This window comes from Centropristis striata, chromosome 1 (genome assembly GCF_030273125.1).
Source record: "Centropristis striata isolate RG_2023a ecotype Rhode Island chromosome 1, C.striata_1.0, whole genome shotgun sequence".
Taxonomy (NCBI): Eukaryota; Metazoa; Chordata; class Actinopteri; order Perciformes; family Serranidae; genus Centropristis; species Centropristis striata.
Genome location: NC_081517.1, coordinates 1,581,790 through 1,607,877, shown reverse-complemented (window position 1 = coordinate 1,607,877; position 26,088 = coordinate 1,581,790). Strand labels below are relative to the sequence as shown.

Below are 26,088 nucleotides of genomic sequence, written 5' to 3'. Positions count from 1 at the left end.
GGCCCATGTATAGCTGTTGAGCTATAGCAGCTGTTCTCAACCTTGGGGTCGGGACCCCAATTGGGGTCGCGAGATGATTTCTGGGGGTCGCCAAATCATTTTGGAAGTCAGCTCTGTCTCCACTGTGTTAAAGTGTTCATGTGTTTTAGTCTTTTTGGCCACTTAATGTCTTTTTTTGGTCATTTTGTGTGTTTTTTTAGTCATTTTGTGTCTTTTCTGGTCATTTTGTGTCCTTTTTTTGGTCATTTTGTGGTCAATTTGTGTCTTTTTGGTCATTTTGTTTGCTTTTTTTGGTCATTTTTTTTCTTTTTTGGGTTATTTTGTGTCTTTTTTGGTCATTTTGTGTCTTTTTGTGGTCATTTTTTGTCTTTTTTTGGTCATTTTGTGTATTTTTTGGTCATTTTGTGCATTTTTTTGGTCATTTTGTGTCTTTTTTGATCATTTTGTTTACTTATTTTGGTCATTTTGTTTCTTTTTAGGGTGATCTGAACTGTGCGTGTGAGATTGTGTTCAGTGAGCGGGGGTCGCGGACAACATGCATGTTAAATTGGGGGTCGCGGCTCAAAAAGGTTGAGAACTACTGAGCTATAGTGCGTATATAGATATATATACAGAGCTGCTAACATGGCTGAGGACTCTCTGAAGTCACAGCATCTGTCACCTGAGTTTCTGCTGAAACCAGAAGTGGTCTGATTATGATATGAAATCTGACACCATGAGGGGTTTGTGATGCGTGTGTGTGTGTCCTCTTCCATTTCTTACTTGTCAGAGTGTGTTATTAGTCTGACGTTGTGCACATACGCTGGCGACTAGGTTTGTGTACTGAAGCATCAGCTTCACTCACATGTCTCTGGAACATTTCCATCTATCTCTACTTTCGCTGTTTGTTTCCCTCTTTGCACGTCTGTGTTTCCACGCGTTCATTTCCCCTCTCAATAAAGAGCTGCATTAACTGGATGGATGCTGCAGTGGAAGGTGGGAGATGGCACATCTGGCTCTGAAAACGGCTGAAGTGGGACCAACTGATCTGTGTTTCTTCCTGTTGTGTTTTTCTCTCTCGCACTTTTGGAGAACATTGACCTTTACGCTCTCCGTGCTGCCGTGTTGTGATTGTCTCAGGGAAAATGTTGTGATTGTCTCGGTGAAAATTGAAAAAGGAGGGAGCCCGGTCTGCAGAGACCTGCGACACGCTCCTCTTTGTGTGTGTATGTGCGTGTAAAAGGCATATTTTAGGAATATCTGACCTTATCTAAAACCAATACAATCTGTCATTGATTAGAGCTCTACAGCAGGCTGGAGCATCAGTATGGAAGGTCATGAACACACAGGAAGCAGAGCTGTACACTGAATCTACTGGAAATTGAATCCTGATAAAGGACATGTCAGTCACAATGAGATTTCATGTCACATACTTGAACACACACACACACACACACACACACACACATATAACTTGACTACATTGCAGCTCTCACTGTCTGATGAAAGATGAATAGATTAATAACCAGACTTTATCCCCCTTATCGGTAAAATACCACACAGGGGATGATGTCTTATAACTTTACATACACATCCATGTGTAATAATATTATAATCGTCTTGCCTTCAAAATAAGACAGACAACAAACTGCTGTTTTCTTAAGGGAGGTCCTATTAAACCCATAAGAACCCATGGTGACACGCATGTAACAAACACTTTAAATCTTCTAGAATCTCTCATATTCAGCTTTATGCTTCACATTAACTCATTAAATCCCTAAGAGACACTTCGCTCTACGCCCTGGTGAGGTGGTCATGTGACAGGAAGTGATTTCTCCTAAATGTGGCTGTGACTGGAAACAGAAAAGTGAAAAACGAGCTCATTTCATAGAACTTATTTTTTGTTACTAGGCTGAGTTTAAACCCATTTAACAACTCTAATCTATTAATAGGGTGTCCTGTATTGAATTTAACTGTAAAAGTCACAATTTTGATATATGTTATGGAGATGCAAACAAAAAGCCAAATGGTTATTTGTTTTTATTTATTATTGATTTATTCTTATTTTGTTACTTAAAAACAAATCTGAAAAACAATTTATTGTTAATCAGCACTATTAATGTCACAATTTTAATTTATGTTGTGTAGATGCAAAGAAAAAGGCAAATTTGTGTTTCTGTAAGCAGAAAATGTCTTTTTTTTTTGGTTTGTTTAAATAAGAAATATCATAAAAATAAATTCCATCAACGCCCAATCTATCGTATATGTCACATCACAGATCTTTGACATTTAGGGGTAGAATTTTTTTTTAAAACATCATAAATGTGAAGAACCCACAGTGACATGGGTGTCACAAACATTTTAAATGTTCTAGTAATGTTCATGTATGTTTTCTCAAATACATAAGTCTGTTTTTTAGTGTTCTACAGCTACAGTAGCTTGTTGAGAAGCAGTGTTATTTATATTTATTATTGATTTATTATTACTTTGTTACTTAAAAACAAATCTGAAATAGAATTTGTTGTCTAACAGCACTATTAAAGTCACAATTCTGATATATGTTACGAAGATGAAAACGAAAAAGGCAAATGGTTATTTGTTTTTATTAATTATTGATTTATTATTATTTTGTTACTTAAAAACAAATCTGAAAAACAATTTATTGTTAAACAGCACTATTAGTGTCACAATTTTGAGATATGTTGTGGAGATGCAGAGAAAAAGGCAAATTTGTGTTTCTGTAAGCAGAAAGGGTAGTTTATTAATTTAAAAATAAGAAATATAAACATAGATACCATAAACGGCCAATGTAACGTATATGTCACATTACAGATCTTTGACATTTAGCGATAGTTTTTTTAAAAAAACATCATAAATGTGTTCTATGTGGTCCACTTGTTCTTTGGTTTATCCCCCATAATGTTCCTTTCACCCATAAGCAAACATTTTAAATGTTCTAGTAATGTTCATGTATGTTTTCTCAAAACATAAGTGTGTTTTTCAGTGTTCTACAGCTACAGTAGCTTGTTGAGAAGCAGTGTTATTTATATTTATAATTGATTTATTATTATTTTGTTACTTAAAAACAAATCTAAAAAATAATTTATTGTTAAACAGCACTATTAATGTCACAATTTTGATATATGTTGTGGAGATGCAAAGAAAAAGGCAAATTTGTGTTTCTGTGAGCAGAAAAGGTAGTTTATTCATTTAAAAATAAGAAATATAAACATAGATACCATAAACGGCCAATGTAACATATATGTCACATTACAGATCTTTGACATTTAGCGATAGTTTTTTTTTTTAAACATCATAAATGTGTTCTATGTGGTTTATCCCCCATAATGTTCCTTTTTAAGGATTACTGGGTCTGGGTTCTTATGGGTTAAGAGCAAATGGGCAAAATGACTCCTCTGTGATGTAAGAGTCACTGCTGTGTGTGTGTGTGTGTGTGTGTTTGTGTGTGTGTGTGTGTGTGTGTGTTTGTGTGTGTGTGTGTGTGTGTGTGTGTTCTCTCTCTTGATTGGAGTGTGTCAGCCAGCTAAATCAATAGCACCTGGGCCCAGAATCACAGTGTGCATCTCTCTTGTCCCTCTGCATGTGTGCAGCTTCTGTTGTTACTAACCTTTGGTTTGTGTCTCGACACCTTTAATAGTTGTTTTTCTTAATTTATCCAATCAATAAGTCGACTTCCTTACAATTGCATGTCGGTTTCCCGCTCTCGTTACGGATCCATCAGCAGGGTTTGATGACAATAAGCCGACTCTTTGACTGGACTTGCAGGAAAGCCACAGGTGTAATTAACCCTTTTGGCATTCTGATGCAGTTTTTTTCTTAACCCATAAGAACCCACAGTGACACGGGTGTAACAAACACTTTAAATCTTCTATAATCTCCCATATTCAGCTTTATGCTTCACATTAACTCATTAAATCCCTAAGGGACACATACTCTACACCCTGGTGTGGTGGTCATGTGACTTCTCCAAAATATGTGTGTGACTTGAAACAGAAATGTGGAAAAGTTAGCTAATTTCAAAAAGCTTATTTTTTGTTACGAGGCTAAGTTTAAACCCATTTAACAATCCTAATCCGTTAATAGGGAACTGAACAAATTAAAGTCACAATTTTGATATATGTTATGGAGATGCAAACAAAAAGGCACATAGTTATTTGTTTTTATTTATTATTGATTTATTTATATTAATTTTGTGCCTTTTTTTAAATTATTTTGTGTCTTTTTTTGTAATTTTGTGTCTTTTTTTGGTCATTTTGTGTCTTTTTTGAGTCATTTTGTGTCTTTTTTTTTTTTATTATTTTTCTTTTTTGATAATTTTACTTTTTTGATAATTCAGTGCATTTTTTTTGTAATTTTGTGCCTTTTTGGTCATTTTGTGTCTTTTTTTTAAAGTAATTTTGTTTCTTTTTTAAATAATTTTTTTTTTTTTAGTAATTTTGTGTCTTTTTTTGGTCATTTTGATGCTGCCTCCAGCGGCCCCCAGGTAATTTGAGTTTGAGACCCCTGATTAAGGATTACCCGGTCTGGGTTCTTATGGGTTAAGCTCAATAGTATTTAAGGATGCAGAGAATATCATATGGAACTGGAAGATCTAAGCAATCTATTGTTACCAATCATGTTGACTGAAATATCAAAAAATTAGAAGATAAATTCACTCAACTAATATGATCAGGCCTTAGATAGAAGCATGTAGTGTTGTGAAAAATTTAAAAAGGATGTGAAAGTTGTAATTCCTATTTAACAAAAAATGATCCATGATGGGAGAATATGTGGCTGAATAATAATTTCACTATGAAACTGTCGTATTTGTATATTTAAATTGTGCAAGAATTTATTTTCTCAGGCCGATGTTGGACAGAGGATAAATTGCATGAAGCCATTAAACTTCATGTACTGATAAAAATAATAAAGGTCTAAGAAAATGAATTCAGGTCACTCCCTAATTACTATGTAGTGCACTGTATTTAGTGGTCAAATTCTGTGTGAAATGTATGCATTATATAACACTCACTATGCCCATTGCATGTAGGTTGTTTTCTATGAACAATCTGTGAGGGATGACACAAAATGACGATGATTCACAAGAGTGCAAATCTCATTTCATGGCTCACTGCAGAGCAAATGACTATAAAATATACAGTTTCTGTTCTGCAAGGTTGATTCAGGCCAGATGTTCTGATATTTGTTCTCCTTCTCTCTGTGTGCAGGATGTACGACGTTGGAGGCCAGAGAACGGAGCGGAGGAAGTGGATCGCTTGCTTCGAGGACGTCCGGGCGGTGCTGTTCGTGGTGTCGCTCAGCGGCTACGACATGACGCTGGTGGAGGACCCCGCTGTGGTACGGGACCCACTCACTACCTCACACATGTTCATGTTCAGCTGGAGACCTCACCCAGTCACAATACGCTCTTTCGAGCTTTCCAGGCTGTTGCTCCCAAGCTTTGGAACAGTCTCCCTCCCTCACTGCGCTCAGTAGATTCTGTTGTCACATTTAGGCTCCATTTACACCAGGACGGTCTGAACAGAAGACGCAAAAGTGGCGTCTCGTCTTCACTTTTTATTCCTCGTTTAGACGAGCGTTTTCAGGAGGAAATCTGCTGCATACGGTGACGCAAAAGTGTGTGAAATGTGATTGTATGCAGCCAGGCGGCATCACTTAAAGCCATAAGAGCATCTTTGGGCATGCAGAAGTTTTCACGCCACACATTTTCATCAGCTACTCCTTCCACAAAGTTCTCCTCCATCACTAGATCTCCCAGGTCTCGTTCACAGCCGTCTGGCTCCTCCCACCAATCGCTGCATCCAGAATGTGATGGAGGTAATTCCAGATCCTTCTCTGTTCACTAATACTATCTGTACATATCCTGGACATTTGGTGGAAAGACTCCTGTAAGTTTATTAGAGCTGCCAGAGCAGCTTGAAGGTCCCACCATGGAAATAATCCCACGTTTCTTTATTTCCTGTCCTGGAGCATGTATGTGACGTAAACACATACGTGACGTGAGCAGATCAGATCAGAGTTTTGTGTCTTGTCAGTGTAGACGACACGCTACGGAGGAGAGGATTACACTTTTACACTTTGGAGGGTGGTTTCAGATTTTTGCTTCTTTAAGCCCCCAAAACGCCGTCACCGTCTAAACGAAAGGCACTTCACATAAAATATTTTGTTGTTTTCACCCGTGAGCGTCCTGGTGTAAACGGGGCCTTAGAAGCCAACTGAAGACATTTTTATTTGTTCAGGCTTTTGATTAATTGTTTCGGGACTGCTATGGTTGTTTAAATTGCTGTTGTTTTGGTCTTTTAAAACTTGTATGTACATTTTTACGTTATGTGTATGATTTTTATGTGAGGCATTTTGTGACTTCTGTCTGTGAAAGGTGCTATATAAATAAAGTTTACTTACTTACTTACTTACTGTCCTCATGGACTAAGTTTGATACATGATTCAAGTTATCTGACTGGTGTTATTGTCTTCTCTCCGCAGAATCGTCTTCAGGAGAGCATGAAACTCTTCTGCTCCATCTGCAACAACGTTTTCTTCCGCAGCACATCCATGGTGAGAAATTCATCACATCACCTCCTCAGGAGGAAAGATGCAGCAAAACAAATGTTATCTGAAGGAATTTTTAAGACTTAAAGAGTTGCCTCCGGAGTAATTTGCAGAAAATGGTTTTCCAAGTCACATTTAGACACTATAAAATATATTTTATTCATAGATATATTTCATTGGAGTCAGAAATTGGTTGTAAAAGTGTAATAATTATGTCTATGTTCATACATTATTGTCTGTATCCATGCATACTTTTTTAGATCATTTCTTACTTCACTGGTGTCTCACTTGGCCGATATTTTGTCAAATGTCAGATTGATAAAAGCTATGAGTGCCATCTTGTACTGCAGTGCAGAGCCCTTAACACAAAGCTACACGTTCTGCTCCATGCTATGGGTGATGCAAAAGGCAACCAAAGTGTTTTTAGTGGAATTAAAGATCATAGGGAAAATGACAATCACTAAAGTGCCAAACTGCAGGCTTAACTGGTGCAAAAAAGTAATGCATTCCCTCCTCCATTAAATATTAAATATCAATAAACCAACATTTGCATTCCAGCTCAGGTGGCCGAGAGGTCAGTGGTTTGATCCCAGACTCTTCCTCTCCAGAAATGTTAGCATGCTAACACACTAAACTAGGATGGTAAACAGGGTGAACATCATTGTGTCAGCATCGATTTAAGTATTTAACTCAAAGCAACACTGTGCTTTAGCTGCTAGCATGCTAACATCTTCCTAATTTGCGGTGTTCAAAAAATGCCGGTTTCCCGCCTTTCTCCACTTGTTTATTATGATGTGATAGGCAGTGTTGCCAACTCCTCAGTAAGGAAAGTAGCTATTGGCTGTCCTAGAAGTCGCTAAATGACGTCATCATCTAATTTGCATAATTTACCAAGTGCGTGTTCTTGTAATGGACGCTGTAGGAGAGAGGGATAAACCCTAAATATGTTTAGAACTGCCAGTGCACTGTCCAACCCTCCTCCGTGATCCGGCCCTGGGACCAGCAGAACTGACCCAAAAGAGACTGCGCACTTTGTGATTTGCAGACTGGACGCTAAGGGGTTAACATCCCCTCCGGCTCTGTAACTGCAGCTGGGAGAGACTCCTGCGGGAGGATTGTGCCGATTGTCTCCAAAAGTTTCCAGTAACACCAGAAGAAGTTGCTAGGTTTGTCGGTGGTCGCTTTTTAAAAAAGTTGTCGCTAGGGGGGTCTGAAAAGTCGCTAAATCTAGCGACAAAGCCGATAAATTGGCAACGCTGGTATACCTGGTCAACCGGAAAGGGGGCCGTATAAATCCGCTGAAACGACGCATATCGCCACCCAGTGTTGAGGAGGAGGACACGTTCCCGTCAGTTATTCTATTTTCTAGCATGCTAACATATTCTTAATTTGCGGTGTTGGCTCCATAAACCTCTCATGTTGGAAACCACTGCTCTAGCTGCTCACAAAATAATTTCAGGAGGGTTTATGACATAATTTATGGCAATTAAAAACATTGTTAAAGAAATGTTATCAGTCAGAAATACAGACTTTCTGTTTGTTGGTATAAACTTGTGCTGCAGCTGAATTATCCACCACTCATCCTGAGATGTAGATGTAGAAAGTAGCTATCGCTTTATTTAAAAGACACAAAGGGCCAAGCCGAAGAGGGGAGGGGACCACGGTTCAGTTTGACAGTTCAGCTGGATGACAGAAAACATGGATAAGTGGAGGTGACACAAGCAAACTCTCTTTGTTGCTCCCCATTTGTTCTCTGTGACACCACGAGACGGGAATAACACTAATGTGTTTAGGGCCCAGCCCCGGCCCTTTGTCTCCCAGTCCTCTGTCACTCGTAATTAAACAGCGAGTTGTAATTAGGGTGAGCTTTAGCGAGGCGACATTTTCCCCTCTCTGTGTTTTTCCGTCCCTGTTTCCGGTAAATGATCACATTAAAACAAGCGTGTAACAAGCCTGTTCAATTTATTCCACTTAACTCACTTTTACAGCCCAATTAAAACACAAGTCACTGCATGTCTAACTGAGTGTCTCCTGCTGTTAACCTGCAGCTTTTTTCCCAGAAGCCCATCACAATGTTAAGAGTCCTGATGAGTCAGTATAGAAGGAACACTCCAATCTCTGAACAAACAAAGGTTTCAGTTTCAATGTTCGACTCCAGTTATTTTGAGAAAAAAGTTGCAAATTTACTAGATTAAAGTGGCAAATCTACGAGAAAAAAATGTGCAGATTTAAGTGGCAAATCTGCGCAGATTTACGAGAAAAAAGTGGGGAAAAAACAACTTTTTTCTTGCAGATTCACCACTTTAAATCTCATAAATCTGCAAAAAAATTTCTCGTACATTTGCCACTTTAATCTTGTAAACGACCTTGATTCCAACAGTAAAATGTAATATGAAAGAGTTATCTAATGGCAGTCATGGAAACACTCACTTTCTTTCACAGACACCAAACTCAACACTAAATAAAAGTTCCTTGTAGTTGCTTGAAGATCCAGAGAGCCAATGACTAAAATCCCTCATTCAGTTAAAGTATATAGTAAAGAAAAAACAACAAAGCTCAAAGAAAAATTGTATTGTAAAAATATGGCTTCAAAAAATGGATAAAAAATTATTTTATGACAACTTCTGGCAGACAACCAGAATGCTGACACTTGTGCGAAGCAGATTTGATGCCGTTGTCAGTCAATCAAATGAAACAGGCCGTTTTTTTTGTGATCAATTTATATTTTATATATATTCACATCACATACACAGTATTTTTTACCCACAAAGCAATATGAACAGAAACAAATTAAGTCTCTTGTACATCCTCAGGAAGACAGTGACGCCATGACATTTGAGAATATTTTGAGAAAAAAGTTGAAAATTTACTAGATTAAAGTGGCAAATCTACAAGAAAAAAAGTCGCAGATTTAAGAGATTTAAAGTGGCAAATCTGCACAGATTTACGAGAAAAAAGTGGGGAAAAAACAACTTTTTTCTTGCAGATTCACCACTTTACATAAATCTGCACATTATTTCTCGTAGATTTGCCGCTTTAATCTCGTTTAATAGCTTTAATAACTTTTTTCTCAAAATATTACCCCCCTCCCCTGGGTCTGTATGTTTTTTTTACACATTCTGGCTGTATATAATATCCTCAAATATTCTCAATGCCGTTGAAAATCCTATTCCAATCACATTATCTGGGAGTCTTAATCGGAGTTGGAGAACTCCGACATTATTCGACTAACATGTTTACATGTACTTCAGTTTTCCAGTTATAGTCGGATTAAAGCAATAATTTGTTTTTTTTAAATGTCATGTGAACTTACTGACTGTATCCCAGCAAATCTCTCCGTCATTTACTTCATTTAGATCTCTATTACAAATACCCTCTACTGGTTTACAGGATCCAGAAATTAGTTTTTAAAGTTTTGAAACCATCACCCGTGTAGATTCTACTGAAGCAAGTAGACGATGTGTAGGGAGAGCTGTTAACAGGCTGTTAAATTTAATAAAATTTAAAATTTCTCTAGATTTGAGATAATGTAAGTACAAAACTCAATAAAGTATTTAACATAGGTCAAGTCTTATTTAGACATTTTAATGCAGAAAATGTGCATATTATACCTTTAACAAGAAAGGTGCAGCGTCACACCAAAGTCATTTATTTTTAACCATGAATATTTTTTTTTATTTAAGGCTTCATTAGAGTTAAACAAGCAATTAATGTCTGTGTGTGTGACGTGTTTATGTGCAGGGTTGTGTGTGGGCGTGCACGTTAACACGGCTAACTGGCTCATTAAACAAAAGTGTTTAATGATACCTTTTTAACGTGGGAGTGAAATTTGTAACCTCCACCTCAATTAACTCTTCAGTGTGGCCGGTCAGTGGTAATCACACAGCCAGGTGCTGCTCTGCTCATTCTGCTGCGTCCCTCGTTAGGTTTTTTGTTTTGTGTGTGTTTGTTTTTATGATCAAACGGGCCGGAAAAGACCAAACTTGGTCGTAGTTTTAATTGGTCGACTACAAAGCTAAAAGTACCCGTGAAATGTGGCGGCAGATGAGCTCAACTTTAGTGTGGAGGCAGTAAAAAAAGCAGCAGAGAGACGGAGATTTCAGAGACGACATAAGTGATTGATTGCAGGCTGATGAGTCGAGGGAGGTCATTGATCCGCCATCATCACCCCATGCTGCTATCAACACGCCTATTGATTTTCACATTTTAGGTAAATATCTGTAGTGACAATACATGTGACGGAAAAAAATGATTTATTGGTTTCATTGTTGGGTTAGTTATTGCGGAGCTAAAGATGGGAGTCACCAAATCAAATCAACATCTTCGTTTTCTCAATATCTTCCAGATTGATTTTTCTTTTCCACCAGAGACAAAAACCTGTGATGAGCCGCTCAGCTGATTGTTTTCTGTGTGTGTGTGTGTGTGTGTGTGTGTGTGTGTGTTTTCATTGCAGATTTTATTCATGAACAAGATCGACCTTTTTCAAGACAAGATTTTACACTCCGGGCGACATCTGCGGCTGTACCTGCCCCAGTTTAAAGGTATGGCTGGTGTCAAATATATTATTATTATTCCAAATATATTATTGCATTATTATTATTGATACTTTTATGTAAACAGCCTTTTAATTGTCTTAAGCCAGGGCTCATTTAAACTACTTAATATACTGTTATGAGTCTAATCACTCTAAATTAATCACATTTTTTGCGTTAAATCTCGACCTGAAAAGTAACTAAAGCTGTCAGCTAAATGTAGTGGAGTAGAAGTATAAAGTTACATAAAATGGAAATACTCAAGTAAAGTACAAGTACCTCAAAATTGTACTTAAGTACATTACTTGAGTAAATGTGCTTAGTTACATCCCACCACTGCTGGTGTTAGTTCATGTGATGTGAACAGGTTCATCTCAATAAATTAGAATATCATAAAGAGTTTATTTATGTCAGTAATTCAATTCAAAAAGTGGAAATAACACATTATATAGCTCCATTACACACAGAATGAAACATTTCATGTCTTAATTTATTTAATTTCTTCTAATTATAATGATTATGGCTTACATTTAATGAAGACCTAAAATTCAGTGTCTCCAAAATGTAATATTACAAAAGACCAATTTTAAAAAGTATGTTTAATATGTAAATGTTGGCCTCTGAAAAGTTTGTCCATCTATATGACTCAATACTTGGTTGGAGCTGTTTGACTTGAACTACTGGAAATGGACTTTTTCATCATATTCTAATTTATTAAGATGCATCCGTATAAGACACTAACAATAAGTCGCGCTGCAGACATAAGTCCTCGTGGACAAAAACGTCCACACACACTAAAACTGCTATAAAATAAAAATACATCAATATTTTTTTCAGATTTTCTTTTCATAAATCTCTTAAACAACTTCAGACTTGTTCAAAACTATCAAACAATAAATAATTTTCAAAAGTTTAACCCTTTATATGCCAGTTTATAAATTCAAAGTTTTCCATAATTTCTTCCAAAAAAACACGAAAAATGATTTTTTTCCCATAAAATAAATAGTAGGAAGCTGGAATTTTGGTGGTGATTAGAGTCTTGGATATGTCAAAGATTAGCAACAAAATTGATTTGATTGCATTAGTGTTTTTTATGTAGTGCCAAATACTCCCTCGTGGACAAAAACGTCCATGCACAGTAAAACTGCTATAAAATAAAAATACATCAATTTTTTTTTCTTTTTTTTTTCCATAAATCTCTTAATGGTGTTGATTATTGAATTTAAAATATAAATTACTATTTCAGCCATTAGTTTCAGTTAAAAGAAGGACCAATGTGCCCAGTTTTGGAGCTCTCCGATTTTTTATTTTTTTATTTTTGTATCCTTCCTGCTCAGCATTTCGCTCCCCACGTCTCAGCGAGCTCCACAGGGGCCGGCTCCTCTCTGCTCCCATGCAAATGTCAATATAAATGCTAAAACTCTTGGGATTGGAGTCAGCCAGCAGAGCAGGCGTCCATTTCTCTCTGACCTCAGATCTGATGACTCGTCTGATACAGCGACCTTTTTCTTCTCATGTACCACCCCGCCATGTTCTTAATCTGTTCATTTGAATCTATTTTAAACTGGATGTTAATATAAAAAAGTGGTTAATCTAACAACATTTTTTTAATTAAAGACAATCCTTAAATTGTTTGTTTTTTCTTTTTTTCAGTGCTATGGCAGAAACTTATGGTGGCCCTGAGAGCTCACAGCGCTGCAGCTGAAGAAAACACATGCAAATATGCAAAACACAACAAACTGAGAAAACATCTTCATCAATTTGACAACACAGGCACAGCATTTAGAAAACGGGCTGCAAAGACCACAACACACACTGTAAAAAATGTCTGTAGATTTTACAGTGAAAAGCTGCTAAACCATGACGGTAAAAGACCGTAAAATGATAAATGTGTTAATTCAGTTTCAGTAACAATGAAACACCGTAAATGTATATATCAGCCAAAACAGTATTTTTTTTTAATACATTACTCCACTGTAAAATACACTGGCACTGTGTGTGTAACAAAAATATACTGTAATATATATACAAGCATCACTGTAATTTTCGAATTTATCTTTATTCTGTAAAATATACTTTATCTAACTGTTAAATGTACTAAACACCATATCTCTAACAAAAATATACTGTAATATTTAATGGTAAAATCTTTAATTTATGCAGCATTTATAAAGTATTTTCTTGTCAATTATATGGCAGAACAGCGTTTCTTTTGGTGGAAAAACGTTTTATTTATATGGTAAAAAATGGAATAAAATGGCAATCTTAAATGTGAAATCAACAGTGCCAATATTTTTTTACTGTAATATTAAAAAAAGTTCTACCATATTTATTACGGTAAAGTTCTGGCAACTACAGCTGCCGTTTTTTTACCATAAAAACAACAGTTTTTTTTTACAGTGCAACAGAAGTGTTTCCAGAGGACACTTAATAGTGATGCACATGTTTGGACACACTTGTGATATTATCACTTTATTTCATGATAATTATATTTGTTTATGTTATAACGTGATATATAGCGTTAGCCCGCTAGCCCGTATCAATCACATTGCAGTTAAACAAATCAAATAAATGAATGATCGATCGCTGGCTAACGTTAGCACGCTATGATCGTTATAACATGGAAATTATCATTATCTTGAAATAAGCGCGCGAGACATGTGCATCACTATTAAGTGTCCTCTGGAAACACTTCTGTTGTGTTGTAGTCTTTGTTTTCTAAGTGCTGTTCTTGTGTTGTTAAACTGATGAAGATGTTTTCTCAGTTTGCTTGTGTTTTGTGTATTTGCATGTGATTTCTTCAGTTGCAGCGCTGTGAGCTCTCAGGGCCTCCGTAGAAACTGGACGTTTATAGTATTTATCCATGACTTTTACCTTTCTTTCTTTTTATGTCTTTCTTTGGAAAGTAACAAAATACATTTTCTCAAGTATTGTGAGCTGTTAGTGCCTCTTGTCACAATCTAAAAATCCAAAAAATGATTTATCTTCTAATCTTTTGACATTGTTCCATTTAAATAGCTTAAAATTATCCAATGTTTGACAAAACACTAAGACAAACAGAAAAAGTCTGAAAGATTTACACAAAAACATTTCACAACCCCTCAGATTTATGACCTCTGACCTCTGGGTTGGGATCTACTGGAATAAACTACTGAACTGTATCTTATCTCTACCATCTCTACCAACAGTAAACAGTAAAATGTTACCGACACATTGATGCATCAGTATGAAAGTGATAATTTGAATTATTTTTAATTATGAGGTACTGATCCATATTCAGTATTACAGTAGAGTCTGGAGAAGCAGGCAGAGTCCTGATGGGAAGATAAGGAATATACACTACTGGTCAAAAGTTTTAGAACACACCAACTTTTCCAGAATTTAATTGGAAATGATGCAGTTTAATGTCTCAGTGTACTCTGAAATGAATGCACATTTGCAACATTTAAAATTCTTTATTGAGCATGATAGTGTTTTGAAATTAAAAAAAAGATTCAAAATCACATTTTATGTTGGACTAAAGGACTAAAAAAAGACACAAAATGACCAAAAAAACACCAAAAGACACAAAATGACTAAAAAAAGACACAAAATGACAAAAAAAAGACACAAAATGAACAAAAAAAGACACAAAATGACTTACAAAGACATGAAAAGAATTCAAAAATGGACAAAATAGCCCAAGACTCCATAGAGTTAAGTTGTTAACCCATTTCTTGTTCCCTGAAAAAGGCCTACTTGTATAATTCTGAAATGTACATTATTTTCCAGTTTTGGTTAAGCTTACCTTTTTTTATTTACCTCTGGCAGTTCACCACTTACCTTTGGACCCTTTCAAGCTGTTCATTTGACTTGAACTGCTTGAATTTCAATAAAAAACTGGAAAAATTGGGGTGTTCTAAAACTTTTGACCGGTAGTGTATACTGATGTAAACAGGGCAGCCACAAAAAAAAAAAAAAGCAGTTAGAGTATATGCTGTAGATATGATATATAAGAATATATTCATATTTAAATGTTGTCAGACGGCAGGGGACGGGGAAATAAAGCCACCTGACTCCATAAACAAAATAGATAAAATAGACAAAATAGCGACTTTTTTTAAAAGGTTTTGTTCAGATTCACCAAAATCACACAGTAACACAAACACACTAAGCCAGTGAGGCAGCAGGAGACCAGCAACTCTTGTGTACTGGGAAGTAAAATTAATGGTTTTGTCAATGGAGTCTGGGGAATTAGACGAGGGAATAGTTGTAAATTGTCTTCAGTCCCCCGCCTAAACACAAACAGAGCTGTCTGACAGCAAGACAAAGCTGCTAAATATTCTACATATAGATTGTGATTTTGGGCTATATAAATAAAATTGATTTGATTTAATTTGATAAAGAATATTTTAAAAAGTGTCCATGGCTGCCCAGTGTTTCATGAACTCTCATCTGGTGTTTTGGTCGGTGTGACTTATGACAATATGTGTAACACAGATCAGCCTCACAATCATTTATAATGGTGTTGTAAATGATCATTTCTATTTTTTTCACGTCACCTGAGCCACTTTCCTGGTGAAGTCGTCCTCACAGGACTGATGCATGTTACAAACCAACCTGGTCTCACAGGAATCTGTGAAATAGCCACGGAATCGCTCAAATTTCCGTGAAACTGACACGGATTTCGCTACAATGCAAGTTAATGCCAGTCATATCCCGTGGCTATTCCATGGATATTTGCTCCTATTGGTTTGTTCCAAGTCACGTGACTTTCAAGGTCCCGGCGTTTTTTAAGGCATTTTGTGTCTTTTTTGGGACATTTTGTGTCTTTTTTTTGTTTGTGATTTTGTGTCTTTTTTTTGTCATTTTGTGTCTTTTTTGGTCAATTTGGGTCTCTTTGTGGTAATCTTTTGTCATTTTGTGGTCAATTTGAGTCCTGTTTTGCTTAATTGTATGTACTTTTTGGTCATTTTTTGTCTTTTTTTTGTCATTTTTTGTCTTTTTTTTGTCTTTTCTTTGTCATTTTTTGTCTTTTTTTGTCATTTTGTGTCTTTTTTGAGTCATTTGTGTCTTTTTTTGTCATTTTGTGTCTTTTCTTTAGTCATTTTGTGTCTTTTTTTTTAACCTGGTCTCACAGGAATCCGTGAAATAGCCACGGATTTCGCTTAACTCAAAATCCGTGGAATAGCCACGGAATCGCTCAAATTTCCGTGAAACTGACACGGATTTCGCTACAATGCAAGTTAATGCCAGTCATATCCCGTGGCTATTCCAACATACAAAGTGATTATGTACATTCACTGAGTGAATACTTAGAAAATAAAACATATATTTCTTGCTAGAAATGTGATCAAAATCCATTTTTATGCAGAAACTAAGTCAAAATATTGATTTTTTTTTCACTAAAAATGAGAGAACTGTCCGCCATGTTTTTTGTTCTGACCGCCGGGACCTTGAAAGTCACGTGACTTGGAACAAACCAATAGGAACAAATATCCATGGAATAGCCACGGGATAGTCGATATAGTCGAGTATATAACTTATATAATATACATTTTTTACAACACAGTTCTTAACTCTATCGAGTCTTTGGCTAATTTGTCCATTTTTTAATCCTTTTCATGTCTTTTCTTGTCTTTTTTAGTTATTTTGTGTCTTTTTTTGATCATTTTGTGTCTTTTTTGGTCATTTTATGTCTTTTTTGTCATTTTGTGTCTTTTTTGTCATTTTGTGTCTTCTGTGGGTTTTTTTGGTTATTCTGTCTTCTCATTTTGTGTCTTTTTTGGTCATTTGTGTCTTTTTTGGTCATTTTATGTCTTTTTTGTCATTTTGTGTCTTTTTTGTCATTTTGTGTCTTCTGTGGGGTTTTTTTGGTTATTCTGTCTTCTCATTTTGTGTCTTTTTTGGTCATTTTGTGTCTTTTTTTTAGTCATTTTGTGTCTGTTGTTGTGTCTTTTTTGGTCATTTTGTGTCTTTTTTTTGTAACAAACCAATAGGAACAAATATCCATGGAATAGTCACGGGATATGACTGTTATTAACTTGCATTGTAGCGAAATCCGTGTCAGTTTCACGGAAATTTGAGTGATTCCGTGGCTATTCCACGGATTCCTGTGAGACCAGGTTCTTACAAACAGTATTTCAGTGCTCAGAGCCAGATGTTCCCTCTCTCTCTCCTCCAGGAGCAGACTGTGATGTGGACTCGGCCGCCCGCTTCATCGCCGCCACCTTCGTCTCGCTCAACGTCACTCCCAGCAAACTCATCTACCACCACTTCACCACCGCCACCGACACCTCCAACATCCAGGTGGTCTTCCAGGTGGTCATGGACACGATAATCAAAGAGAACCTGGAGGCCGTGTCGCTGCTGTGAGACTTCACTGGACCGCACCTCTGGAAGTGTCGTTTTAAAAAAAAAAGACATGAAGATCATCTGCTCTGTTGCCTGTTCTCTCCCTGAGGAGAGAAACAGCCTGGGAGCAGGAAACTGTTTAAAAAGAAACACAGAAGAAGAAGAAGGACCACGTGGCTGTTCCTGAACCCTAGAACCTTTAAAACCTTTAAAACCTTATTTAAAGGGCATTTATATTTTTGTACTGTACTATAAAATCAGACTGAATGCTGAAGTTTCTGAGGACTTGATACACTTTGCCCATCTCTTCCTGTGTGTGTGTGTGTGTATGTGTGTGTTTGTCTTCATATAGTTGTGAGGACCAACCCATGGCAGAATACCAACATTGTGAGGACATTTGTAGTTGTGAGGACATTTTTTCCAGTCCTCACAAAGAAAATGCTAGGATAGCCTCTAAAGGCCTTAATTAATCATCTGTATGAATTTCAGGGAAGGTCCTAACAGAGATGGTAAACCCTGAAATGTGTGTGTTGGGCTAGGGGAAGTGGCGGTCCTCACAACTATTAAAGACATGTATGTATGTGTATGTGTGTGTTTGTCTTCATATAGTTGTGAGGACCAACCCTTGGCAGAATACCAACATTGTGAGGACATTTGTAGTTGTGAGGACATTTTTTCCAGTCCTCACAAAGAAAATGCTAGGATAGCCTCTAAAGGCCTTAATTAATCATCTGTATGAATTTCAGGGAAGGTCCTAACAGAGATGGTAAACCCTGAAATGTGTGTGTTGGGCTAGGGGAAGTGGTGGTCCTCACAACTATTAAAGACATGTATGTATGTGTATGTGTGTGTTTGTCTTCATATAGTTGTGAGGACCAACCCATGGCAGAATACCAACATTGTGAGGACATTTGTAGTTGTGAGGACATTTTTCCCAGTCCTCACAAAGAAAATGCTAGGATAGCCTCTAAAGGCCTTAATTAATCATCTGTATGAATTTCAGGGAAGGTCCTAACAGAGATGGTAAACCCTGAAATGTGTGTGTTGGGCTAGGGGAAGTGGTGGTCCTCACAACTATTAAAGACATGTATGTATGTGTATGTGTGTGTTTGTCTTCATATAGTTGTGAGGACCAAGCCATGGCAGAATACCAACATTGTGAGGACATTTGTAGTTGTGAGGACATTTTTTCCAGTCCTCACAAAGAAAATGCTAGGATAGCCTCTAAAGGCCTTAATTAATCATCTGTATGAATTTCAGGGAAGGTCCTAACAGAGATGGTAAACCCTGAAATGTGTGTGTTGGGCTAGGGGAAGTGGTGGTCCTCACAACTATTAAAGACATGTGTGTGTGTGTGTGTGTGTGTGTGTGTGGGCAGGACACAGAGGAGGTGAAGATTTACTGTTTGTCCGTTTCTTCTCTGCAGCAGCTTCACTCATGCATACCATCGTGTGTTTTCCGCTCATCCATCATGGCGTCTGTGCACATCGTGCGTCACGTCCTCCTAATGAGGCGAGGTCTCTGTAGAAGTGTTTACTCGTCGTTCCCTCGCTCCCACCAGTCGGCCATGATGCTCGTATTTAATATTCCAAATTGTAAAGAAACATCCCTGAAGCCTCCAACTTGTGTCTCATTTCCTTCCTTTCGCCTCTGATGGTTATTGTTCCATTATCTGAAACACAAACACACACACACACACACACACACACACACACACACACACACACACACACACACACACTCTGTATATAAACCCTGATGTGTCAAACAGGATGAAGCTTCCTATATGTGATTTGTGTGGCATTAACTCTGCTGGGGTCTGTTTTCAAGGCTCCCCTGAGCAACTCACTGTGCTATCACAGACTCCAGTAATAAACAAGATATGGTTATGACTGATAGGCTCTGATATACATGCTGAAGATGAAAGAAAAGAGAAAAAACACCCCCAAGTGCCTTATGATGGAGTGGTTTATGCTGTCGTGTAATTTAAATGCTGTGTATTTTTCCCTTCTCTTCTATTTTTCCCACTTAAAGAATAATTCTTTGTATTTCATACTGTATCTGAGTCATGTAAACCATGTTCAAAGACCGTTATATTATGCTTTGTACTCTGTATCGCACTGAATCTGCAATACAAAAATAAATGTGATAGGCTGATGACCTTATTTTCACATCATATTTTAATTTTCTTTAAAGAGGACCATGTATATTGATAAATGTAGCAAATCAAACAGTGGTGGGTCGCTTATTTTCCCCACTAGTTGAATATTAAAGACAAATTTAAGCCACACAACAGGTTACCAGTGTTTGTTCATTTTAATAGATAAAATAAATAAAAGTACTTTCCAGGAAATCTGCTCTGCAGTCTGGACATTTAATACATTTTGGCAACAGAAGGTACATGTCAGGGGTTCAACAGTAAAGATGGGAAGTCATCTGGAAAGAAAATGATTTCAACTAACATCTCTCACACTGTTTTTTATTCTCCTATTTACACAACCAAAGCAAAACTGAACAATGTAGTTTAATAATAAGAGAACATTCAGAGTCTGCAGCGGTCCATCATGACATTGATCAGGTTTCGCTCTGCGCCACCTCCACACACTCATCCATCCCGCATTCCTTCTTTTTTCCGTTCCCGTTTCCAGAGAGGCGCTCCCGGGTCTCGATGCAGGACCAGGACTGTCTCCGCTGGTCCGACTCACGCGGACAGGCAGTCCAGGGAGTCCAGGGTGAGGAAGACGTCCGCCTTGCACTGGAAGGTCCCTGTCCCGTCCCGCAGCAGCTCGCAGCTCTTCAGGTTTGGAGAGATGTCCTTCACGCAGATGGCCTGCAGCAGAAATTAGATGCATGTCACATCTCTATACGGATAAAGTCTTTCAAAATGATTTTAAAGCATTTTATTTGCTTTGAAAACTCTACTTAGGATTATATACCGTGCAGAAATAACTGCAAAAGAAAACAAATATGCTCTGGAGAAGTCGCTTATTAGACAAATCCAATATTTTCTTTCTATATTTTTGACTGATTTCAGATTTGACTTTATTAATCCCACAGTGGGGAAATTTCTTTGTTGCAGCCGCAAAGTTTCACACAATTCCGTAGGTAATGTTGATTTAAAATTCAGAACATTTCTTTAGTTTACTTGTCACCGTCTTTAATGCCTCGGCTGCGCTTTGACCTGCAGCTCTCACTGCTGTGCGCCTTTACGCACGAGTTGTTAAACTTTCAATAAACGATTTCAAAATCAACAGTTTGTTTGTTTGTTTGTTCGGATTTGTGAACGCAATGCTAACAAAAAATGGTTTGCATGAAAAAAAGAAAAGAAAAGTAATTTAAATATTTCGCTGTGAGCTCTGTGGCTCTTATGGTGCTGAAAGGAAAGCAATTTTACGCGCCGCGTAAAAAACAGAAACAGGAGTAAAGTTTTCAGGCTCTTGTCTGTACTCACCATGCTTTTGAGGATGGAGATCTGCCTGGTGGCGTCTGGGATCACGGTGTTTCCTGCCGTCTCCCCGCTGTCCATCAGCGTCTCTTCGGACTCGGACCTCCGGACATAAGGCGACCTCCTGATCCCGGACAGCAAACCGGAGGCACGACCCACCGAGTAGTAACTGGGCCCGGTCGACTGCTTGTACCAGGCTTCGACTGAATGGCAGGAGATGAGCAGAGACACTCCGACGCACACCACCGCGAACCTGACTGACCTGTCCATGTCTGGATGTCTGGAACCGTGTTGGCACTTTTTACACAAAGGGGAAAAACGGCGCTTTTCTCGTCTGTTGGCTTTTTGTTTTGCTGGCTGTTTGGAAAACTTTCTGCGGCTTATATAGGCTGACTGGGAGACGCTGTCGTGACCCAGGACGTTCAACAAATCAAAATTGAGGTGGGCGGTTTGTTGGTCGTCTTTATGAGGAGAAGAAAAAAAGACCAATCCGGATTGATCAGTTTTTGATGGCTTGGTGGAGCCAGGGGGGTGTGTGTGTGTGTGTGTGTGTGTGTGTGTGTGTGTGTGTGTGTGTGTGTGTGTGAGGGGGTTGGAGATGTATAGGGACGTCAGCCCTCCTCTGACGCTTGTGGAAGTCATAATGACGAAAGTGGTCTAAATTAAAGTCCACAAAGCTGTGAAGTTAATGATAAAGGACGTTTTCAGTCTCACTGATGTGACAAACTAATTGTTGGATTAAAAATCTCCTGAATTAATTAATTCATTGGAATTATTTTAGAACTTTGTTTTAAAGGCAGAATGGTACAGAATCCTATGGTTGGATTATAATTCAAGAGTTCATTTGCAAAACCAGATATCTCCATTTGGATTTATTTTGCTTAATCGTGTTTTTGGGGGTGCAGTACGGGGAATATCAACCAAATATTGAAAATACTTTAAATCATCCATGTGTTTGTGCTGCATGTAAACTTATTCCCTCCTATATCTGTGTCTGTATAGATGTCTAACCATGTTGAATGATTAAGTTTCTTTTTCTTAAAATAACTATTTCTGTGTCTCTTTATATCTCAATATACATCCATGTATTACCCAATACACACTTTGTATATTAACACTACACAAGAGTATTACACCTCATTGTATATCCCACTTTCACACACAACCTCATTGGCCATAATTTAAAAATCTACTTAATTTCCCACTATACGAATACATACTTCCTACGGGCACTGCACTAGTGATTTTTAAGACATGTTTTAATCTTTGTTTGTATCATTCATGGCGTGGATGGATGCACTTTGTGTCCTTTTTTAACTCACTGGGTACTTAAATTAACCAACATGCATGCAGAAGGATGTCTGGACACATGCTGAACCAATTTCAGTCTGCAATCGTACCAAATAAATACAGTTAAAGATACGCAGAATGCACATATCCAACCACAGGCATCACTTCAATCCTTCTCTCTCACCATGGGCCTTAGATGTAAGATAGAAATTGGTGCTCTAACTCATTGTCTTTGGTCATGTTCAAAACTGCAAATGTCCTGGTTTACTGTGTTATCTGAAACAGAGAAGATATATAGATATATAGATATATAGATATATAGATATATAGACCCTGTGTCTCTCATACTGGGCCTCCCAAGCCGACACTGAACATCCAAACATAATAAGAGGTTGTATTGTGAAGCCGACGAGGCGTAGTTAGGGGTAATCCCTTGCAGTGATGTAAAATAATTTTTATTTTGATATGTGATTTCTTTATTCTGTGTGAATTGTACATCTGCATTTGTATTTTAAAACCATGCTAAATAGTGAAATAACCTGGGCTAACTCGTGATAAGATGGAGAAACTCTTATTATTATTATTATTCTGGTTGTTGTTTCTTTTGTTTGTTTGTATTTTATATTTGTACTTTCACCTAAGCGTTGCTCTATGTTATCTCATAAATTCCTGATTTTCAAGGAAGGACAATCTGAATGCTGGACAATAATTTAGTTGCCCCTGATGTCTCCTTTGTTGTGAGAGCACTCTTATTTCTGTATATTTATGTATTTTGGAAACATTTTAACCAACTGTTAAAGGCTGGCAAAGAGTGGTGTTTGATCTCGTGCCATTAGAGAACCTTACACATACACTACTGGTCAAAAGTTTAAGAACACACCAACTTTTCCAGAATTTAATTGAAAATGATGCAGTTTAATGTCTCAGTGTACTCTGAAATTAATGCACATTTGCAACATTTAAAATTCTTGAGCATGATAGTGTTTTGAAAGTAAAAAAAAAAATTCAAAATCACATTTTATGTTAGACTAAAGGACTAAAAAAAGACACAAAATGACCAAAAAAAGACACAAAATGACAAAAAAAGACACCAAAAGACACAAAATGACTAAAAAAAGACACAAAATGACCAAAAAAAGACACAAAATGACTTACAAAGACATGAAAAGAATTCAAAAATGGACAAAATAGCCCAAGACTCCATAGAGTTAAGTTGTTAACCCATTTCTTGTTCCCTGAAAAAGGCCTACTTGTATAATTCTGAAATGTACATTATTTTCCAGTTTTGGTTAAGCTTACCTTTTTTTATTTACCTCTGGCAGTTCACCACTTACCTTTGGACCCTTTCAAGCTGTTCATTTGACTTGAACTGCTTGAATTTCAATAAAAAATGGAAAAATTGGGGTGTTCTAAAACTTTTGACCGGTAGTGTATTTTGCATTCAAAAACAGACCAATTCTATAAAGTGTGTGAGCTGTTTGAATGATGTAGAGCCTGATGTCTCTAATATCACGCTGCAGGGATCTTTGACTGCTCATATTACACATTATTACTGTAACCCCAAGTATTATTTATATGGATCTGAGCTGATGTTCTGTTTTCTTTTTTGTTTGTTTGTTTATTTGTTTTGTTTAGTCAAGTCAAATGTATTTCTATAGCGTATTTACAGACAGCTGTGACCAATGTGCTTCACATAAAAGTGCAATAAAATACAGGACTGACAGAGGTTAAAGAAACAAAAAGGGTTAACCCATTGAAGCCTGTAAAGCGGATACGTCGTTTTGTAGTATTTGTATAAGCTCTCAAATACTTTTTTTTTTTCTACAGAGGCTGAAAAATCTATTATTTAGTAGAAGCATTGACACTTCTGTTGACTTTCCAGAAAAACTTCAGGTTTTAGGGGCTTAATTTAAAATCGCCCAGAGGTTTTACAGGCGTTTCAGGCCTCAATGGGTTAAAAGACATTGCCTGCAAGAGTTAAAATAAATTAAAAGAAGAAGGGATCATTTTAAAGGCACTGAGGGATTACTAGGGGACATTATTCACTAGCACCTGCCGGAGGAAAACTTTAATCGAAGGCAAGATAAAAGAGATTTTTAAGGACCCACAGTCTAAGAATTAAAACAGAGCTATATGTTGTAAGATGGACAAAATGGCATCTCTATGTGACAAAGTAGTGTTAACCCCCCTTGTGTTTTTGTATGTTTCTGTATGTGTTTTTATTGACTGGAAAAAATAAAGTTTAAAAAAAAAAAGAGATTTTTAAGAGTGAACATTTAGGGACTTCGCTGCACGGACGTGGAGGAGGACGTTCAAGAGTGATTTGTTTGTCTTGTTTTGTTCACTTGTTTATTTGTTTTGCTTTTTATTTCTGTGAACCATATTATGTAACCATCCTTACTTCATACTTCATTTTCATACTTGTGAAAGTGAGTATTGTTAAAAAAGAAACAACTAACATACGGCTACAGCAACACAACACACAAACTCAGATTACAATCACAGCATGACTTACTCCACTATTTCTTCACACATACCAGTAAATATTTGCTGCTATATTAATGTTCGGCAACGCTTTATATTAAGGTCCTTGTAATAACCATTAATTAACAAGTAATAAGGCCCTTGTAAGTCCTTACAAGATGCTTATTGACATTATTGTGTGTTTATAAGCTTATATAAGTGTTAATAATGGCGTTACAAACACCCATGACCCGCCCATTATGTCTTTGCCATGCCTTTATTAATCTTATTTTGTTTGCTTATTTATATTAAAATATACTTTATTGCTCATCTATTATAAGTTAACTATGAGTTAACTATGCTTTTTGCAACTACCGGATCTAAAGCGAGAACAATGCCTTATTACTTGTTAATTAATGGTTATTAAGGACCTTATTATAAAGCGTTACCTAATGTTCTGAATGTTGTATATAGTTCCTTTGTAATCCAGTCACCTGTATTCCCTTACTGCCCAGTTAAGATGCAGAAAAGGGAAGTGATTGTACTTGAGTTAATGTACAGGTGTACTGTAAAAAAAGGTGTTTAAAAACCAGATAAAAACAGTAAATCTGAGGGAAATGATCTTGCTGCATGGACAGATAATTTACCTTGACAAGATTTCTTAAATTCAGATTAATAAATCTAGAAATAAGCATGCTGTATGCTTAAAATAAGAAATTAACAAGATAAATTAAAGCTGCAAGCAGCGATGAAGTGCATGTGACCTGCAAATGATTTGGTTCTTACCAAGATAAAAAAAACTTTAGATTTTAAAGTGTTACATAATTTATCTTGTTTTAAGAGTTAATTTATAATTTTAAGTGTTCAACATGCTTATTTCTAGATTTAATGTTAATGTTTTATCTTTTTTACAGTTAGAATATGATGGAAAAGTGCATTTCCAGTAGTTCAAGTCTTTTAAAAATGTATCTTTTGTAATATTCACATTTTTTTGAGACACTGAAGTTTAGGTCTTCATTAAACGTAAGCCATAATCATTATAATTAGAAGAAATTAAATAAATTAAGACATGAAATGTTTAATTCTGTGTGTAATGGATCTAATATAATGTGTTATTTCCACCTTTTGAATTGAATTACTGACATAAATAAACTTTTCTATGATATTCTAATTATTTGAGATGCAACTTTACTTTGCATCACAGCTCTTGGTTGTAATTGGATTCAATTTGTCTGAAAAAAATAAAATAAAATCATGCACAAAGTGCATAAAAGCCGTTATAGTGGATGATTGCTGGTGCACTGAGCCAATGCATGCAACAGCAGGCACACAACAAAGCAGAACCAGAAATAAACCTCAGCATGAGTGGAAATGCACAAATTAGATGTAAAGAAAGAATTAGCAGATCAATAAACATGAGTGAATAATTGATCTTAATCCAAATTGTACTCCATTGCAACAGCCTTCTACATAGAC

General features: G+C 36.8%; 2 protein-coding genes across 3 annotated transcripts in view; one reads left to right on the top strand and one right to left on the bottom strand.

The window, feature by feature from the left end:
- gnav1 (guanine nucleotide binding protein (G protein) alpha v1) overlaps positions 1-18,483 on the top strand; it is a 57,867-nt gene extending 39,384 nt beyond the window's left edge. Inside the window, exons 6-10 of one of the 2 annotated variants that reach the window (XR_009395401.1) lie at positions 5,208-5,337; positions 6,484-6,555; positions 11,003-11,090; positions 17,245-18,254; positions 18,288-18,483. Coding sequence is in view for 1 of the 2 variants with exons in the window: in XM_059347014.1 (XP_059202997.1) it covers positions 5,208-5,337; positions 6,484-6,555; positions 11,003-11,090; positions 17,245-17,435 (481 nt within the window). In the remaining variant the exon portion in view is untranslated. Of the gene's footprint in view, positions 1-5,207; positions 5,338-6,483; positions 6,556-11,002; positions 11,091-17,244 lie in introns of both variants that reach the window. The other variant, XM_059347014.1, reaches the window with a different exon arrangement.
- Positions 18,484-19,711: 1,228 nt separating this feature from the next.
- npb (neuropeptide B) lies at positions 19,712-21,202 on the bottom strand. The gene is made up of 2 exons (XM_059348521.1): positions 20,866-21,202; positions 19,712-20,244 (listed from the first exon to the last, which is right to left on the bottom strand). Exons 1-2 carry the CDS (start codon positions 21,127-21,129, stop codon positions 20,116-20,118), a joined length of 393 nt encoding a protein of 130 aa, XP_059204504.1. The 5' UTR covers positions 21,130-21,202; the 3' UTR covers positions 19,712-20,115.
- Between the last annotated feature and the right edge of the window lie 4,886 nt (positions 21,203-26,088).